General features: G+C 37.9%; 1 protein-coding gene across 1 annotated transcript in view; it reads right to left on the minus strand.

Moving 5' to 3' along the window:
- The window catches only part of C4H8orf34 (chromosome 4 C8orf34 homolog), a 607,786-nt gene that overhangs the window by 168,831 nt on the left and 417,949 nt on the right, over nucleotides 1–21,006 (minus strand). The window contains exon 11 of the mRNA XM_062189877.1: nucleotides 10,753–10,800. Coding sequence (XP_062045861.1) covers nucleotides 10,753–10,800 — 48 coding nt within the window. The remainder of the gene's footprint in view (nucleotides 1–10,752; nucleotides 10,801–21,006) is intronic.

Raw genomic sequence — 21,006 nt, forward strand, 5'->3', positions numbered from 1 at the left:
CTCGCCTAGGGAGATTACTGACACCATAAACAAGAGTGTCAATTTGTTAAGTCAACAACAGGAGTCACTGTGCACTTTCTCCTCATGTAGGATCTCTGTCCTTAATGTGTTGTTCAATGTGAATTAATGCTATAACTAGTACTCAAACAGTATTTTACACTTTATGTTTCTATGTGGGTGCAAACTGCTGAAATCTTTACTTAATATACACTAAATTGATCTTCTGTATATAAAGATAATTGAAAATGAATCTTGATGTGAATGGAATGGGAGAGGGAGTGCGAGATGAGAGGGTTACAGGTGGGAGGGAAGTTATTGGGGGTGAAAGCCATTGTAACCAATAAGCTGTATTTTGGAAATTTATATTTATTAAATAGCAGTTAAAGAAAAGAATTTGGGAAGATCCCCTCCCTTTCAATTGTTTTGAATAATTTGAGAAGAATTGGGGTTAGTTGTTCTTTAAATGCCTGGTAGAATTCATTGATGAAGCCATCCGGTCCTGGGCTCTTCTTTTTCAGTAGTGTGTTTATTACTGATTCTTTTTTTTTTTTTTTTTTTGACAGGCAGAGTGGACAATGAGAGAGAGAGAGACAGAGAGAAAGGTCTTCCTTTTTGCCGTTGGTTCACCCTCCAATGGCCGCTGCGGCCAGCGCATCATGCTGATCCGAAGCCAGGAGCCAGGCGCTTCTCCTGGTCTCCCATGCGGGTGCAGGGCCCAAGCACTTGGGCCATCCTCCACTGCCTTCCCAGGCCATAGCAGAGAGCTGGCCTGGAATAGGGGCAACCGGGATAGAATCTGGCGCCCCAACCTGGACTAGAACCCGGTGTGCCAGCACCGCAAGGCAGAGGATTAGCCTGTTAAGCCACGGCGCTGGCCATCTGATTCATTTTTTTACTGCTGTATAGTATTCTATAGAGTACACATCCCATAATTTCTTTATCCAGTCATCTGTTGGACATTTAGGTTGTTTCCATGTCTTAGCTATTGTGAATTGAGCTGCAATAAACATTAAGGTGCAGACAGCTCTTTTTTTTCCAGTTTAATTCCTTTTGGGTAATTCCAAGGAGTGGGATGGCTGCCTCATGTGGTAGGGCTATATTCAGGTTTCTGAGGACTCTCCAAACTGTCTTCCATCGTGGCTTTACCAATTTGCATTCCCACCAACAGTGGGTTAGTGTCCCTTTTTCCCCACATCCTCACCAGCATCAGTGGTTGGTAGATTTCTGAATGTGAGCCATTCTAACCGGGGTGAGGTGAAACCTCATTGTGGTTTTGATTTGCATTTCCCTGATTACTAGTGATCTTGCACATTTTTTCATGTGTCTGTTGGCTATTTGGATTTCCTCTTTTGAAAAATGTCTATTGAGGTCCTTGGCTCATCTCTTAAGTGGGTTGTTTGTTTTGTTTTTGTGGAGTTTCTTAATCATTTTATAGATCTAGTTGTTAATCCTTTATCAGTTGTGTAGTTGCAAATAATTTCTCCCATTCTGTTGGTTGCCTCTTCACTTTCCTGACTGTTTCTTTTGCTGTAAAGAAACTTCTCAGTTTGAGGTAATCCCAATTCTTCATTTTAGCTTTGACTATCCGTTCCTCTGGGGTCTTCTCCAGGAATTCTTTGCCTGTTCCAATGTCTTGAAAGGTTTCCCCTATGCTCTCAATTAATTTGAATGTGTCGTGGCATAGATTTAGATCTTTGATCCATGTTGAATGGATTTTTGTATATGGTCTAAGATAGGGATCTTGTTTCATACTTTGACATGTGGACATCCAGTTTTCCCATATGGGCACCGGTCTGAATCCCGGCTGCTCCACTTCCGATCCAGCTTTTTGCTATGGCCTGGGAAACAGTAGAGAATGGTCCAAGTCCTTGGGCCCTTGCACCCACATAAGAGACCCAGAAGAAACTCCTGGCTCCTGGCTTCGGATCAGCGCAGCTTTGGCCGTTGCGGCCATCTGGGGAGTGAACCAGCAGATGGAATACCTCTCTCTCTCTCTCTCTCTCTCTGCCTCTCCTCTCTCTTTCAAATAAATAAATAAATCTTTTTTTAAAAGTGAGTAGGATGCATATAGGAACTATCTATAATATCTTTGAAATAATTCTGAAAATCTTGATTTTAGAACAGCTCTAAAATAAAAGGTTTACTTAAATAATTGAAACCGAGAAAAAGCAAATTTTTAAAATAATTTTAATTTTTTATTTTTTAAATTAACCTATTTATTTGAAAGGCAGAATTACAGAGAGAGAGAGAGAGAGAGAGAGAGAGAGAGAGGTCTTCCATCTACTGGTTTACTCCCCAGCTGGAGCTGTGCTGATCTGAAGCCAGGAACCAGGAGCATCTTCCAGGTCTCCCACACGGATGCAGGGGCCCAAGGACTTGGGTTGTCTTCTACTGCTTTCCCAGGCCATAACAGAGGGCTACATTGGATGTGGAGCATCTGGGACTCAAACCAGCACCCATAAGGGATGCTAGCACTGCAGGTGGAGGCTTTGTTCGCTACATCACAGTGCCAGCCCAACGATTTTCACTTGTTAAATAATAGCATGACTGTTCAGGAGCAGTATTTTTTTCCATATTATTTGTCGAACTCTTTACTTAGTTTAGGGTTAATCTTCTGTGTATAAAGTTAATTTAAAATAGATCTTGGGCCGGCGCTGTGGTGTAGTGGGCTAAGCCTCCACCTCTGGCATTAGGATCCCATATGGGCATCGGTTCAAGTCCCAGCTGCTCCTCTTCTGATCCAACTCTCTGCTAATGGCCTGGGAAAGCAGTGGAAGATGGCCCAAGTGCTTGGTCCCCTGTACTCACATGGGAGATCCGAAAGAAGCTCTTGGCTTCTGGCTTTGGATCAGCTCAGCTCTAACCATTATGGTCATCTGGGGAGTGAACTAGCAGATGGAAGACCCTTCTGTCTCTCCCTGTCTCTGTAACTGTACCTCTCAAAGAAATAAATAAAAATCTTAAAAGATAAAAGAAATGAAAAGAAAGAAAAAGAAGAGAAGAGAAAGGAAGGGAAGGGAGGGGGAGGGGAGGGGAGAGGAAGGAAAAGGGAGGGGAAGGGAAAGGAAAAGGGAGGGGAAGGGAAAGGAAATAGATCATAGTGAAAAATAAGAATGGGAATAGGAGAGGGAGGAAAAAGAAGGGTGAGAGTGTGGGTGGGAGGGATGGCAGGGTGGGAAGAATCACTGTGTTCCTAAATTTGTATTTATGAAATGCATGAGGTTTATATACCTTAAATAAAAGGTTTCTAGGTTAAAAAAAAAAAAAAAGACATTGTTTTAATATTGTAGTTGAAAGGTAGAGAGACAGAGACAGAGAGATACAGAGGTCCAAATGCCCTCAACAGCCAAGGTTGGGAGAGGCTAAAACCAGGAGCCAGCAACATAAACCTAGTCTCTCACAAGCGTGCCAGGGACCCGAGGACTTGAGCTGCTGTCTTCCAGGGCACATACCCCTTAGGAGGAAGCTGTAATTAGGAACAGAGGTGGTACTCGAACCCAGGCACTCTGACACAGAATGTGGATGGCTCAACTGGTGTCTTTGAAATGTCCATCCCAGCACAACTTTTTTTTTTTTTTTTCTTAGCACCAGCAACTCTTGGAAACAGCCTGTCACTTGGATTGAAACTTAAAATCCTATCAAAAGAGAGAGGCTTTACAGGGTCAAAGTCCTTGCTCCAATGGTCAGGAGACACAGCTTTTTATCCTGGTCAAGCTAGGGTGTGTTATGTCACCTCCTGTGATGGAAAGCTGAGGGTGAAGTTTTAGACTAGTGAATCTCCAGGAAGTCACATGTGGCTAAGGTCTGGATCTGGGATCCTTTAGACTACAAGCCAGTGAGAGGTGCTGGCTGGCCTGTTGTATGGAAAATTGACAACAACAAAAATTAAAGATATTTAATCTTATAAAATAGCATTTAAATATGTCAGTGATTATGATTACAACTTAATTTTTTATTTCTCAATTATTAGATTTGTCTTTGTAGCATTTACCAAAGAAGCAGCACAAATGTCAAAAGTGTTAGGTTTAAAATTCCATACCAAAACGGAATAGAGCAAAAGTAAAATTTCAAAAATTATCACATAATGGAGAATTCATATTTCCTGCATCTCTTCAAAAACTGAATGCAGCAGTCTCTGACGCTTAAAGAAGAAATAAGAAAAATGGTTGTTTTGGAAGTTAAAAGTTTATGGTTGAAGGTCTTCATTTAAAACAGAAAAGTTTAAAGTGACCAGGAAAAAGAAAAAGTGCTTTATTTAAAAAGCAGAGGCTAGCGCTGTGGCATAATGGGCTAAGCCTTTACCTGCAGCACTGGCATCGCATATGGGCACCAGTTCATGTCCTGGCTGCTCCTCTTCTGATCCAGCTCTCTGCTATGTCCTGGGAAAACAGTGGAAGGTGGCCCAAGTAACCATATGGGAGACTGGGATGAAGCTCCTGGCTCCTGGCTTCAGATTGGCTCGGCTCCAGCCATGATGGCCATTTGGGAAGTGAACCAATGGATGGAAGATCTTTCTCTCTGTCTCTCCTTCTCTCTCTCTCTCTGTAACTCTACCTCTCAAGTAAATAAATAAAATCTTTAGAAAAGTAATTAGGTTATTTAGATTTTGATCCAAATTCTAACATTCATATTTATATGAAAAGATATGACTAATATGTGAATAGGGTTTTTCCCACAATAGTTTAGAATATTAAGCAATACTACTTATTGGTTTTCAGTTTTAATGGCTCTACTCCGGAACAGATAAGAAGCATTCAAATATTCTTTGTTTATAGCAAACTTTATAAAGCACAAATGGAACATTGGCTCAGTAAAATATGCAGTTTGGGAAGAACTTTAAAATGTTGAGTTATTGTAATCATAAAGATAGCACAAATATTACTATTATTAGATGATTTAAATGCTTTACTTTGGTTCTCCCTGGAATAGAGTTAGTAATATAATGCACCTGTTTGTTTTATCAGTGCCAACAGGCAGTACTATGTATGTCCAAAGCTCAGCCCATTAGGCCACATATAATTCTTTTTGATGGGGTCAAGAAGGTAAAATCTTAAACATTTTTAAAAACAAGAGCTGACATGTTCCTCTTTGCTAACTTGTTCAAAAATTTTATAAGAATATTAAACTGTGTCTGAGCATAGTACAAACTCATATTCCCAAGAGTAAATTCTTTGGATTGCTTTCAGAAGAAATGCCTTTCATCCTTCCTCTAAAACACTTTTGCTGTAAGTATAGCAAACGTTCAGGGACTAGGAGCGATGGGAAAGAATGACATGGATCATATGGAAAACAGTTGCTAGCTCTGAATCAACAATCGTTCTATCTGCTAACAGAATAAGTGCTTTGTAAACTTCAGCAGTATTGTTATTCCACATGGATAGCTTATTTTTAGATCTTCTAAATGCAATCAATCAGTGATTTGTGTCATATGTGGCCATGGAAATTCAATGCAATTAGAGGGGAAAAAAAATACCCCTTTGTTCAAACGTTTACCGTTGGATACTTTAATTCTAAATTAAGAAATTATGTATCTTTAGTGTTAATTATGTAAATCATGTATAAAACATCAGTCTCCATCTTTTAGAAGGCTTTAGGATCTTCACTTACCTTTATAATCAATAAATTCCTATAAAATAAGGATCTCTGTAGCATGCCGAATACAATGTAAAATTAAACTACCTTCCATACCAGATACTTTTAGTAGACTGCTTCCACTAATGAGGACTTTTATACTTCCACGAAAATGAAATTCCCCATATATAATTTACATAGTAAAATTAGTAAAGCTGGTAAATAACTTCCTTTGCATTTGCTAATAAAATGTTTCAAATCACCAGGTGAAATACATAATTTTTCAGTAAATTAGACTTCTGTTGCCCATTTCTTTGATAATTGTAAAAGGGCAATTAAAACATAAGGAGAAGACTTACTAGCAGTGTAATTTCTAGAAACTAGTAGCAATGCAAACGATTGTTGTCCATATAAATGCAAATTACGTTCATTTGATTACAAATTATAATTATTCTACAGATGTTGAACCATTTTGAGGGTTTTGCATCTATTCATAACTACATTTTAGCATTACTTATTTGATAATGTATAGGAGGGTATGAATTCTCCTTTGACTATAATATTGTATTTATTCCTCATTAATGACTTAAAAATTATTCATGTATTGATTTTATACCTGTTTAGTTATAACTTGATTATAACATAAAAATATCATGAACATTGGGCTGGGTGTTTGATCCAGCAGTTAAGATACCACTTGGGGGGGCCAGCGCTGTGGCATAGTGGGTAAAGCCGCTGCCTGCGATGACAGCATTCCCTATGGGCGCTGGATTGAGTTCTGGATGCTCCTCTTCCAGTCCAGCTCTCTGCCGTGGCCTGGGAAAGCAGTAGAAGATGGCCCAAGTCCTTGGGCCTCTGCTCCCACGTGGGAGACCCAGAAGAAGCTCCCAGCTCCTGGCTTCGAATTGACACAGTACCAGCTTTTGCAGCCATTTGGGGAGTGAACCAGAGGATGGAAGAAGTCTCTCTCTACTAACTGCCTCTGCTTCTGTTAACTCTACCTTTCAAATGAATAAATAAATCTTAAAAAAAAAAAAAAAAGACACCACTTGAAACACTGGAATCACAATTTCGAGTGCCTGGATCTGAGTCACAGCTCCACCTCTGTTCCAGTTTCTTGCTAATGCACACCCTGGAAGGCTACAGGTGATAGCTGAAGTAGTTGAGTTCCTGTCACCCATCTGGGAGACCTGGGTTGAGTTCTGCCCTCCTAATCTGGTCTATCTGAAGCTGTTAGGGGCATCTGGGGAGAAACAAGTGGATGGTAGATATCACTATCCCCTCTACACAAACTTTTTCTCCCTATCCCTCTATTGCTACCTCTCTGCCTTTCAAATTAAAAATAAAATACTCAATTGTAAGTAAATCCCTGTGAGCGATAAAAAGTAAAATATGTCTAATTTCTTATAGGGTATGATATGACACGCTCTGTCAAAAGTACAGTTCAAAATTGATTACAACAGAGACTACAGAATAAAACACAAGAGAATGAGACAGAAAGCCAAAATTCTCACAAAAGATAACTAGAGATATCTTGTTCAATTGAATTGATCCTGTTTCCAGTTCAGTTGGTACAGCTGGCAAAACCAACCGCAACGGATTTGAAAAAGTCCTCCTTCCTTAAAGTGCTTCTTTCACTGTCTGGCACCCTTACAGTCTGTGCAGCTGCCTCTTGGCACTTCCAGCGGCTTCGCACTGGTGTCTGTTGCCTTTGGTCTTCACCACCCCGCTTCCCAAAGCGCTGAGGAACCACTCTCATGTGCTTTATGCAAAGTTTTTAAAAAAGTCACTCACTTCAGTCGCTTTAGTTCTTTAAAACTCATTAACCAGTTAAGTTGACAATGCTTATCTGATGTATATGTATTTGAATTACTACATTTCACTAGTGAGTAGCTGATTTTTTTTTTATCAACATGCTATATTGCTTCTCAATTACTCATTTGGAAAATGAGTTTCTCTATAAAAATGAGTTTCTCTATAAAAGACATGATAATCATCAATTGAAAATATTTGAATATAGTGAGTTGTCATAAATTCTATATACTTTTATATATAATTATATATATTTTCAATGAATATTAATGTAATGGTTCTAAAAGCTCAAGTTTCTATGATACAAAATTATTATTCCTATTTTGAATTATCAGGTACCTTAGATGTAAAAGGCATGTAAGTTTTTAAAGAAATTTAGTCATCAGGAAATTCTGAGGATAAGGAAAAGTAAACTGTTTTAAAAGATCTCATTTTTTATCTAGTCAAAAGCACAAATTCTAATCTGAAAAAATAATACATTAAAGATTGAAAATAAAGTATAGAAGTTACATTTGTCTCAACTTTCAGAGGTCTTATCTCTTTAGTTTTGAAATTGTTTAATGTCAGGTGGTTATGATTCTGTCTCATTATAAGACTATGTTTTTTTCAAAAAATAGACTTTAATCTGCAAAAAGTAGTCCAAACTTTAGCGATAAATGTTAAATATATTAAATGTAAACAGTATGGTTTATTTGAGTTTCAGTGTATACTAAATAAAAACAAATGTTTGCTAGCACTATTTTAACTTCAATGTTTCCAACATTTTTAAATATTGTTTCTTTTTTTTTTTTTTTTTTTTTTTTGACAGGCAGAGCGGACAGTGAGAGAGAGAGAGACAGAGAGAAAGGTCTTCCTTTTTGCCGTTGGTTCACCCTCCAATGGCTGCCGCGGGCTGCGCGCTGCGGCCGGTGCACCGCACTGATCCGAAGCCAGGAGCCAGGTGCTTCCTCCTGGTCTCCCATGCAGGTGCAGGGCCCAAGCACTTGGGCCATCCTCCACTGCCCTCCTAGGTTATAGCAGAGAGCTGGCCTGGAAGAGGGCCGACCGGAACAGAATCCAGTGCCCCGACCAGAACTAGAACCTGGTGTGCTGCGCCATAGGCAGAGGATTAGCCTATTGAGCCGCGGCGCCGGCCTAAATTTGTTTCTTATTGTTTGCTGATTCTACTAACATGATGAAAGAGGGTAAAAGCAAAATCAGAGCATGAGAAAAAAACTAAATGTTATCACTGTATGGTTCACATTCTCAATATGTTCCCAGTGGAGAATGGTTTGACTACATATAAATGGGTATCTGTAAAAAGAAGCCAATTGCTCATAAGTTTATTCACTAAGTTAGGTAACACAATTTTACTGTAAAGAGTGAACATCTGATGGTTTCAAAAAGAACTAAAAGCTAAATATCGACCAATATTTGATAAAAATACCATGAGTTCCTGAGCCAGTAAGAAAGGTAAGGTTTATGCTGGACAGCTCACATGTAATTGCAAAATTCAAACCAAAAACTAGCAATGAACCTTCCAAACTAGAGAGAATTGATACCCCCAATCAACCAAAAAAATATTGTGCAGGACATGAAGAAATTAATAAAATTAATATGTTTTTAATAAAAGTTTCCTCTTTACCAATATTGTACAACATTGGGGGATTTCCATGATGAGCAGTTTCTCTGTAGAAATATTGCTGGGAAGGCCACTTGAAGGCAGTGTTTCTCACTAATTAGAGCACTTAGGAATCACATGGAGATCTACTAGGATGTAGAGTTTGAATCTTTCAGGCTGAGCTGACTCCTGAGATTTTGAACTCCTTACTAGTCCCTAGGTGATGTTGATATTGTACTAGGGGGGTCACACTCTGTGAAGCAATGCCCTTAAGTGCCGCCAATAAAAACGCACACATTCTCAGCCCCCTGCCATGTGAAACATTCATACTTGCATACTGCATGCACATTTAGATTGGTAATTGGTATGGAGAAAATAAATTTCCTTTTCTTAGATAAGAACTCCAAAATTAGAATAATATCTATTCTAAAAGTTCTATCATTGATATGTAGCTCATTTCCAGCACCTCCCTGCTTCCCTTCATTTTCAATGTTGGACCTCAACAGGACACATTTCAGGAAACATTAAGCAGCCTTCTGGTGAACGTGGCCTACCATCTCCACGTTCACTGTCAAATGCGGAATGCTGAACCAATGGCTTCAGCAAACACAAATCCTAAAAAGAGATTCTATTGGTGTAAATATTGAAAATAGCATCTTCCTCTCTTTAAGCAACATTTAGTGATTTAATATATTTTGCTCAATTTCTTCATCAAATTCATTAAATGGAAATGTTTTTTGCCCTGTGCATTTTCAGCTTTCTAACTTGAATTCCAAACATCCATCTAAATATCTCTTTTCTTTCCTTTTGTTGTTCTTTCTCCATATACCTTTGGCAAAGCTACAACCACCTGCAAATAAGTGTGCAAACCAGAGACGTTATACCCTTAAAGGGATGCCATGTGTTATTTCCTTTTCCAAGTGAAATTTGGAAGCAAGTGAGAGTTGAAGTATGGGTACCTTGTTCTAAATTAATGTATCGACTACAGAGTACATTCAGGAGACCACTCATAATAGTGTTTAAGTTGACTCACACATGTAAGAATATTTATAGATATGGATTCTGCCCTAGTGAGAAATAATATTCAAACAAAATATTTTATGGCCATTTTATCATCACCAAATCCTTCCCCATCCCTTTCACCTGCAACAGATTTCAGATGGTTAATTCAGTAACCACTGTAGTCTGGCTTCAAATCAACCATGGTTTGTGGACTTATCTCAGAATGCTCAAATACTCTATAACAAGCCCAAAGTTCTGTGACATGAAATATCCTTGTATATCACCAAAGAATAAATTTAGCAGTTTCAAGGGTTTTTCAAGAGATATCTACCATATATTTTAATTGTCAGAACCATGCTTTTTGTAATGATTTACACAAATAGCTTGCTTGATAAGAATTTGTCCCATAAGTGAGTGCTGATCTAACATAGATTGTTCTTTTAATAAAAAGAATGATTATGCCTTTTTTTGCACACCCACTGTAAAAATGTGTCTCTCACTTAATATGATATCAGCAAATGTTTGTGAATGAAAATAAATGATAACACTAGATGCACGTGGTTTTTGTATACATGTTCAGGGTGGCTTAATTGATCAAAGACTCTTGTGATAACACGGGACTTATTATCTTGTTTTTCTGGACATGACCCGTGGTCATATATAGATTAGAAATGCTACAGGTAGATATGCAAAGCCCAAGTGACTGCTTCATCCTATATGAGAGATTGATTTCAGAACATACTGTAAGACAACCTCAGAAAACTCACTTCTTCCATGAAGTTTTTCAATGAGTGTCCTCCACTGGAAGCTTCTCCCTACAGGCAAAGAGGAAGGGATATTGAAAAAGTCAAAAAGTCAAAAGAAGGTGAAAGAATGAAAGAAAAGTATCCTGGAAAATGAGAGCAACACCGAATCTTTTCTACCCCCTCCTACTCAGTTGATACTGGTAGGATTATCAGTTTGCCAACTTTCTACTCCTTGAATGAGATAATTTTTTCAAGACAACAGTGCATCTCTTCAGTGCATTTAAATTAATATAAAAAATAACCAGCTAGAGTAGTTAACTAAATCTTAGGATAGGATGCAAAACTATATAAATATAGTCTTAAAATTTTATTTCAAAAAGAAGTCACCAATTCTTTATTCTATGAATTTATGTGAGGAACTCTTAACAGATGGGCTGAAAAATATCCCCATTTTTAGAAAGCGGATAAATCATTAACCTTTATATCCAATCTTTTTTACCTTCCCAGGATGTAACTGGTGAATTCTCCATTATTTGTACCTTTTACTGGCACGTCATTGAGCACTCATAATCACTGAGACTTAAATCATTGGTGGTCACAGTTGTCGAACAACTCACTAGTTTTCATAAAGTGTATTGTTATGCTTGATGACCACAGACATTGAGAAATAAATTCTGAGATATCATGGAATGATAATTCTCGGACACCATATGTGTTTAAAAGATAACTAAATAAATGTTAATCAAGCTTACATTTGTTTCTAAAAAAATAATTTTTAACTTTTCCAGGACCTTCATGTATATCATCTCATTGTATTGTTTTTTCACTACAACTTGACCAAAGACCCCCTCAGACCGACATAACACGTAGGGAAATTAAAGTCAGCAGAAGTTAAGCAAAATGCTGAAAACCAAGGAGCTAGACATAGTGTTTCTGGGACTGGATTCTAGCATGACACTCTTCCACCTGGCCAGAATGAAAAATTTCTAACTAAAAAAGTAATTCATTTTAGTTTTTTTAAATTGGGACATATGCTGCAGAGCACTTGGGGAAGGATGGGGAAGGGAGCATGCCATGTCACAATAAAACTTAAGCTAGAATAAAATGCTGATATTCCTAAAAACTTAGACATCACAGGTCAAATCACAGAGGCTGTAATATTTCTTCCTAAACATGGTTTCTGCTAGCAACAAAAATTAATATGGTATAGTTTAAATGCTTTTAAACGCTTCCAAGCTTATGGGATTTTTATTTGGATAATATAGTAAAAGAGATAAGATAGTTCTATTTACTTAAGCTGAAGATCAAACTATTTGGAAAAATGAAATCCATACGAATCCCCAAAGCTGAGAGGAATTTAACTCAATGTGTAAAAGTGGACTGGAAACTTACTTTAGATTAATAGAGTTGAACGCTGTCCTTCATTTGAACAACTAGCCTAGGAGTGCTGCGGGTTCCTTCAATGGGATGCTTCCGTGTGACAGAACCCATCCTTTGCATGCTAATAATCCCACAATCTGCCTTAACTGCTCGGAGTAAGAGCACAAGGTGGAAAACTGCCTGGGGGCACAGATGTGCTTTCTGGGCAGCCAGAATAGGAGGCCTGCCTGGCTGACCTCTGAACATTCCACGGCTAACACTGAGATGCAAGAGCGATGCCTGGGAGTTCGCTGGAAAGGGTGGCTTGTTTAGAGCTGGAGGGCAGTGGTTTTCCCAATTTGGACACTTGCAGTCTTCTGCTAAGACCTGGTAACGATTAAGGGTTTTCTTGATGATCAGATGTAAATAAAGCAGGCTTCCTCACAGCCTTGCTTCTTCCCACAATGCCAGGTGTTTTCGATAGCTACATCATTGAAATGGAAAACCCACATAACACCATTTGTTTCGCAGAGTTTGGTTTCAGCTGCCATTCACGAATCACTGACATGGGTGGCAAAAACGAATAAAATAAGAGACTCTAGGAGGAAAACACAGACAAATGAACACTTGGCAGTGGGAATTACAAACGGGGCACAGAGCCAGTTGGACAATGGAAAGAACAAGATGTCAAAATATCTGATTTTGGGGGTCAGAAGAGCTGGCCCAGGCAAGAGGCAAGATTGTCCTCAGTCTCCTAAGCAGGACCAGTGAAACGCCGACATTTCCCCCTTCTCCCCACTGGGGGCGCTAAGGAAACAAAATCCCTTTCGCAGCACAAAGCTCGCAATTTCAGTCAAATTTTCTTAATGTTAGAAAATTGGTATTTTATATATCAAGTCATTCTAACAACGTAACATTTTGGCAATCACCTGGACACGGATCAAAAATACCCAAGTGCAATTTCCCTTGAAAAACAGAGAAGGGAAAGGGGTTACAAGGGAGGCCGAGTGGGGTGTGTGAAGGAAGGAAAGGGCAGAATACATGGAAACTGTGCTGCGGGGTAAAAAAAAAAAAAGGCAAGAAAAGGTATTTCCTGAAATGTGGTTTCACTTACCATGAATTGGTAACATAATCACAGTTGAGATAAAAATGCCTTAATGTGAATCAGAAAATATATCAAAAATTTAAAAAAGAAAATCTATAATAAACTGAGGGAATAAAAGAGGCTGATGTGATTGCTGTTTAGCATGGGACACAGGGTGATAACTGCTTCAGAGAGGAAGGCTCTTGTCCCTCCCTGGTTACTCTACAGGTGAGGAAACATTTTGAGTAACATAGAACACCCTGGAGACAGACATAGTGCTCGATCCTCATTCTCCTCTAGCTGTTGTCACTTTTCACAGTATCTTGCTTCTCTTGTATCAGTCAGTAAGTGTTTTCTATTCATCTCTTTCTAATCCTTAGACAAAATGTAGACTGACACTTGTACACAGATTACATTTTTTCTCAAACACTGTATGTCCAAGATTTCTTCAAAGAAAGGTCTATGATAACCTGGCTTCTTTAAAGAAAAGTCTATAACATGAATGGTTAGAGCATTTCTAAGCTCAAGGGACTCATAAAACCACCCAATAGGTATTTTGCATGTAGGTAGGATGCATTTATTGGGTACCACATAGCATGCCAGGTGTAGGGACAAAGAGATGAACAAGAACTAATCCCTATTGAGAAAATAGATATACAACTGATTAGAATGCAGAACAGAAGTTACTTGACACAAGTAAGACCAAAGTGCTATCAGTGAGAAAAAAGAGGAAAAAACAGTTAGTCTTCTGTTCATTTAACAAGTGTATATCAAGAACTGCCATGTGGGGGAACTACTGTAGACACTGTGTACATGTGATGAAAGAAGGCAAAGTGGAGGTAGCAACCCTCAAAGAAGTTATTTTAGGCTTGGTCTTAACTATGTGGTCAATTAACCAGATGAAGGAGCAGAATAAAGTGGGAGAACTAATACCAGGAAGAGGGAAAATTTTGAGCAAAGGCCCAGACATGACAGAGCACAGATACTTCAAAAAGTTCATGAAAATGGAACTAAAGATTTTTTATGCAAAATATCTTGAAATCCATGATAATTTTCCATAATATACATTTTCTGTGAATGCTTTGAGAAGCCCATATATTAAAATGAAGAGCATAAATTATACAATGTGCTGAAATACATGATGTATTTTCAAATGTAATATACTATAATTTCTACAACATAACTGTTAACTTAATGGCTACATGTTGTGTTTTCAAATAGCATTAGTACACAGGATTCTTAAGTTTATGATAGATGACAAAGAGATTGAAATTCAGCTTTCCAAGCTTGGCAAACTTTAACAGCAGCTACTATTGATGTTCAAGAAAACAAACAGTGAGCTACTTCCAATTAGTTGAAAATTGAGTATAGTTTTTTATAACTCAGAATTTTTAGAAAGTTTAGAAGTCTTTGAAATCACTGATGTATTCGGTAAGTCAATATTTATGTTTGCTTTCACATATATGAACAGATGCTATTTCTATTGAATTGCTTCCAATGTCTTTTCATATTAAGTTTCAACATCTTTTTTAAAGTTTCCCCATAATTTATGAACAATTATAGTATCAGTGCCAATCATCTTTTTCAGAAAGCACTGTCCTTACAATAGAGAAGACCCTACTATTGCTAAGACTAAAATGAATTTTAACACAAAATTTTACGATATCACTCAACCTTTGCATTCAGACACATACTTTTTTTCCGAACCAGGAATCAGGAATCAGTAACTTTACATTTGGGCAGAAAATATTCATAAGCTAATCATATGACCAGGTTTTAAATTAAAATTAAAACAATGTACATTTTGTCTTAAAGTTTTTCATGTTAACTATTTTCACAAATAATTCCTTCAGCTGGTGAAGCCTGTGCCTTAGAGATTTATCTTAAAAGAATAAACAAGTAGGCCTGCTCAATAGGCTAATCCTCTGCCTTGCAGCGCCAGCACACCGGGTTCTAGTCCCGGTTGGGGCACCGGATTCTGTCCCGGTTGCCCCTCTTCCAGTCCAGCTCTCCGCTGTGGCCCGGGAGTACAGTGGAGGATGGCCCAACTTGGGCCCTGCACCCACATGGGAGACCAGAATAAGCACCGGGCTCCTGTCTTCGGATCAGTGCGGTGCGCCTGCCGCAGCGGCCATTGGAGGGTGAACCAATGGCAAAGGAAGACCTTTCTCTCTGTGTCTCTCTCTCTCTCACTGTCCACTCTGCCTGTAAAAAAAAAAAAAAAAAAAAAAAAAAAAAAAAAAAAAAAAAAAAAGAATAAACAAGAGGGGGCTGGCGCTGTGGCGCAGCGGGTTAAAGCCCATGCCTGAAGAGCCGGCATCCCATATGGGCACCGGTTCTAGTCCCGGCTGCTCCTCTTTTGATGCAGCTCTCTGCTGGGGCCTGGGAAGGCAGTGGAAGATGGCCTTGGGTCTCTGCACCCATTCGGGAGACCCGGAAGAAACTCTTGGCTCCTGGCTTTGGATCTGTGCAGCTCCGGCCATTGCAGCCATCTGGGGAGTGAACCAGTGGATGGAAGACCTCTCTCTCTGTCTCTACCTCTCTCTGTAACTCTGTCTTTCAAATAAATAAAATATATCTTTTAAAAAAAGAATAAGCAGGAGCAGTTAAAGGACTAATGGCATAATGAAAATGTTAAATTTTAAATGAATTCAGACATAGTAGTGCTCATTTCTATTTTGTGAAAAATATTTATTTGGGAAAATGTATTTTTAATCCTCCTTTTGCTTGAATTCTATGTAAAAATGTGGAAGGGCAAAGTTAATAAGAGAAAACTGCATAATTGGAAGAGTGGCGGCTTTTATCAGTGGCTATTGAACAAAAGAAGAAACAGGAAAAGAGGATGGGACTACAACAATGTATGACTAGGGTTAGTTTTGATTTCAGCAACTCAGGAATAGACTAAAGCATTTATTATTGATCAATTGACTATAACGAACCAGTTAACATTAAACTAATAATTGTGTCAGTCATACATCTACCCTTCTATGTGTTGATTAATTTATCTTATCAGTGATGAAGATGATGATGATGGATGTTATTTCACTATTGTCATAAGTGGAATTCATTCATTATTTCTAAAAAGTTTAATATATTAAAACAGCAAATAGTCAGCCATGAGCTCTCCAAGAGTCACAACTTTTCTTCTGAATTTCAATTTCCTCATCCATAATAATGGTGAATGTGGAAAAGTACTGAAAACCTCAAAGATGCATGCATTTGTAAACTGCACTATTAGTATTTTATAAATATGTGTCTCTCCATTGTTTTCCACGCTTATTAGTTTTCCAGTCTCCTACATTGCCTGATGTGCAGCTCTATGAACTTGCCAGATTTCTGCTCATCACATCTACTTGGCAGTTTCTATCTTGCTCCTGTACCCTATGTTTCAAATCAGGAAGTCGTCTCTGATCTCCCAACTCACATCTTTACACATTCCCTTGACACTGTGCTTAGCTTTATCAAAGTACATATCACATTCCATTTTGAACTATTTTTCCTTACTGTAAATTGTTACAAGGAAAAAATGATTTTTATTACTTTTCCTTATCAATTCCTGGTAGAGAGTTTGGCAATACAGATGAAAAATCAATATTTAAAAATAATTTAATGAAACACAAGTGATATTTTAGTTGACTCTGCATATACACAGAGCCTGTACAAGTCATAAAGTTCCTAAATAGTGGAAAAAAGAGTTAAGTCGCTTTTAAAATCTTTGAGTAGATATTGTTTATGAAACTGCAGTAAATCCACTAAAGAAACTGCTGCTTACTTAAAATTTATAAGTAGCTACTGAATAAAACTTTCGCCTTGAAATATGACAAGCATGTATTAATAAGCACATTTAATTTTTTGAAATGTAATAAGTACACAATTCTTTCCACAATAATGAAAAATATAAATACCCAGAATTGGCCTTTTAAGAACATAAAGTGATGCAGCATTGAGGAAAGAGCTAGAAGACTTTTGAAATCCAAACATGAGGACTAAAATAGAAGAAATGCAAGAAGAAAAAAATGCAACCAACAAGGCCTGATGAGAGCCAGAAGGTGATTAGTGGGAAAATTTAAAAATCAGAAAGAAATTAAGAAAGATTGAAGAAACAGTACTTTGGGGAAAGTGACACATATTGAAGATGGGCAGAGAAGATCATACATATGAAGAATAGGAGATGCTGACAAAAGAAACAAAAGCAAAGGGAAAAAATGTTTTTAAAAAGTTGCAATTCAAGAAAGCTTCACTGTATTCCACAAAAGACAAATTGTAAGAAATATGTGAGATGAGGGGGAATTTATAAGTTAAAAAAGAGTTAAGAACATCTGTAAGTTTGAAAAGCTGGCAATGTTAACCACAGTGTCAACAGATGCATATTTAGAAGCTAACACTTTTTTAAATGCAGGGAGTCCATTATTGGAATAATACTTATTTGTGATGGAAGCCAGAAGTTGTGACTGGAATGAGGCACACCAAGGATGCTCATTATTGACCTATGTTCTGTTCTCATTACAGTAAGTAATTAAGGCATACATCTGATATGGGCAATGTTCTATGTGTATTTAATGTTTTTTAAAGACTTTATTTACTTGTTTGAGAGGTAGAGTTACAGAAAGAGAGAGAGAGAGAGAGAGAGAGAGACAGAAAGAAAGGTCTTCGATCTGCTGGTTCACTCCCAAAATGATCTCAATGGCCAGAACTGCACTGATCCCCGAAGCCAGGAGTTAGGAGCCTCCTCTGGGTGTCCCATGTGGGTGCAGGGGTCCAAAAACTTGGGCCATCTTCTACTACTTTCTCAGGCCCTAGCAGAGAGCTGTGTTGGAAAAGGAACAGCCGGAACTCAAACCAGCATCCATATGGGATGCTGTCGCCACTGGTGAAGCTTGATCTACTACACCAGAGCCTGCCTCAGGTGTGTTTGATTTTATGATGGAATGATATTTAAAAATGAACAGGCAGCCATTTAAATTTTTATTGTATTTGAAGGATAGAAGACAGAGAAAGGATGACAGACAGAGAAAAATCTTCCATCTACTGATTCACTGCTCAAGGGCCCACAACAGCTGGAGCTGGCCAGGCTGAAGCCAGGAGCCCAGAACTCCATACGGGTATCCCACATCCCACACAGGTGGAAGAGACCCAGGCACTTCAGCTATCAATTACTGTCTCCCATAATGTTCATTAGCAGGAAACCGAAATCAGAAGCAGAGGAACCAGGTCTTGAACCAGGCACTCTGATATAGGATGTGGGACCTCCAAGAAATGATTTAACCACTGTGTCAAGATCTTCTCCCTCCACATCTCCAAGTGAAATATTTTAAATTTTGAATGAAATATTACACTTTATTTATTGTTGACTGTATCTGCATGGTCACATAACTAATCTCTCTTTATCCAAATAGATTGGTCCATGTAAAGCTGTAATTACTGGTTATATATCCAGAGAAGTAAAGGGCACTCTTGGTGATCTGATTTGACCTTAAACTAATCTAACACTGACCTCATAAAAATCACTGGACAATTTTTAATTTTACCGTTTTAAATAATTAAGCTTTTAAACTCTCTTCCATCAAATGCTTTAGAAAAATCAATAGATGCCATTTTGGAATTTTTAATGTACCTGTATACATTCTCCAAGGTTAGTGAAATGTGAATGTGAGTACTATAATTCAAACAAAATACATGAAGTGTTCTCTTAAAATTGAATTAACCCATGTCTTTGCAAAATGACTACACTACTAGGGTGACCAATTTCCTGAACAGTGATTCATTAGGGAGTGTGATGCTCATGAAATTCCAAGGGTTTGTCTCCTGTTTTCATCCTTTAATTTTAAAGAGTGATTGATTTTTCAGATAAGTTATATTAGTGGCCATTTTTCTATGTTTAGAAAGCATATCTCTCTAACAGATACAAGGAAACAAAAATTCCTGTTTGTTTCTTTCAACATATGTCTCTATTTTTTTTCATTCAGCAAAAAAAGACCAGTTTCATATTTCAGACATCATCACAATATTTAATACATGTTAAAGTGCCATTGAATAGTGTAAACTTTCTAAGAGAAATTATTTTTCACTGACTTGAAAATGTAAACAAATGTGGACCACATGATACAGAAAGAAGTACATCTGAAGCTGAAAGTATATTTTTAATCTTTAACACATTGATTTGAAGGAGGATAATTTTTTTTATTTTTTAATTGATTCCATAATAGTTCAGAGAGAATGCTATTTTCAGAATTAAGGCCTAAATCAAATAAACAAAATGCATGAACGATCATTATCTACCTTGTCACAAACTTGCTGAGGCCATAACAGTGTCACTAGGAGAATTGTGGTTTACTCTCTGGGGAGGGGGAAGGGAATGTGCATAATCAATTGTCCAGGAAACAGAGCTGACCTCCACATAAATAAGAGAATTGAGTCCAAGTGGTAATATACAGAGGGTCTTTAAAGTACTCAGATTATGACAATCACTAAGTTTGACATTCTATCTCCAGCCTCTAGGTCACTTTGAGAGACAATCCCTATCAGTGCACCCAAACTCATCACTGTGTTATATATAGTATTTCTTTTGTTTAATGTGAGCTTGATATGTGCTGGTCATTAGACTAAGAGGGGTCTGACTGCTCTCAGAAGGTGACAAAGATGGTAATGACCTAGACGGTCCTTGGAGTTAATCAAGTATGGATTCCAACCCTAGTTCTGTCACCCATGCTCACATGAGTGGGAAAATTACATAACTTTTCTAGTTCTTAATTTCTTCCTCTGTAAATGGTGATAACATCATTTGCTGTAGGAGTCACTATAAGGATTAAATGAAATGATGTCTATAGAGCATAAAAGACAAGAACAAACCCCTGGCTCTCATCATGTTAGTGCTACTACTTAGGAAGTTTGCAATGAGTGAAAGACAAAAAAGACCAACCTTATGCCATTAAAGATACAAAAATTGAGGATATGCTCAATTATTTAACAACACTGTTAGAAAGGTGACCTGATTATGGGAAAACCAGGTGCTATTTCTTAATTTATCTCCCCTTATTTTTGTGTCACTTTCATTAGAAGAGACTTGCAGTTTCAATGACAGGTAATTATTGAATGGCTTTAAATGCAAATAAGTTTCCAGGAGCAAATTCAAGGGTACATGAAAGGTTGGCTGATATTGAATACAGGGGAAGTTTAAAAAACCTAGAGCATCAGAACTGGAAAGAAGCAAATGACAAAAGTCAAGAGAAATTAATCGTTGAGACAAGGGAGTATGATAGAATCCTTAACAAGATATTGCTCCTTAATATCTCTCCATCTTTGTCTACAATCTCAAGAACTTCTCCAAAAGTCACACTGAATAACCTCCAAGTCCTTGATAGTTAGTGTCTCTTCTCTTTGTCTGTCTGTCTCTTTTCCTCCTATCTCTATCCTTCTTTCTCCTCTCAACCCATTTCCAAGTTCAATCCATGTCCTCTTCCTGATATTGTAAGAAGATTTTACCCTTGCCAGGTCTCAGTCCTGATGCCACTTGTTCCAGGAAGATTCCCTAACCTACAGGTTTGTGTTGTTTTGCCCCATCATGCACTCTCAAGACTTCTCCTGAATCGCCAAGTGCTCTCATGACTTCCTACTATTAAAAAATTTGCCCACTGACTGCATTGGGCTAAAGTAGTCTCTGCTACACCACCACATCCATAGACTCCATCTTAACATCTACAAAGTCTAGAGCAAGAGGTCAAACAGACATCCACATGACCAATAAACCATTACACAAAATATATTCCTGACTTTTTATCAGACTTAGAGAGTCCAGCTTTAAGTTTAGAAATTTTGAAGTTCTTTGAGTTCTG

The sequence above is a fragment of the Lepus europaeus genome, chromosome 4, assembly GCF_033115175.1.
Source record: "Lepus europaeus isolate LE1 chromosome 4, mLepTim1.pri, whole genome shotgun sequence".
NCBI lineage: Eukaryota > Metazoa > Chordata > Mammalia > Lagomorpha > Leporidae > Lepus > Lepus europaeus.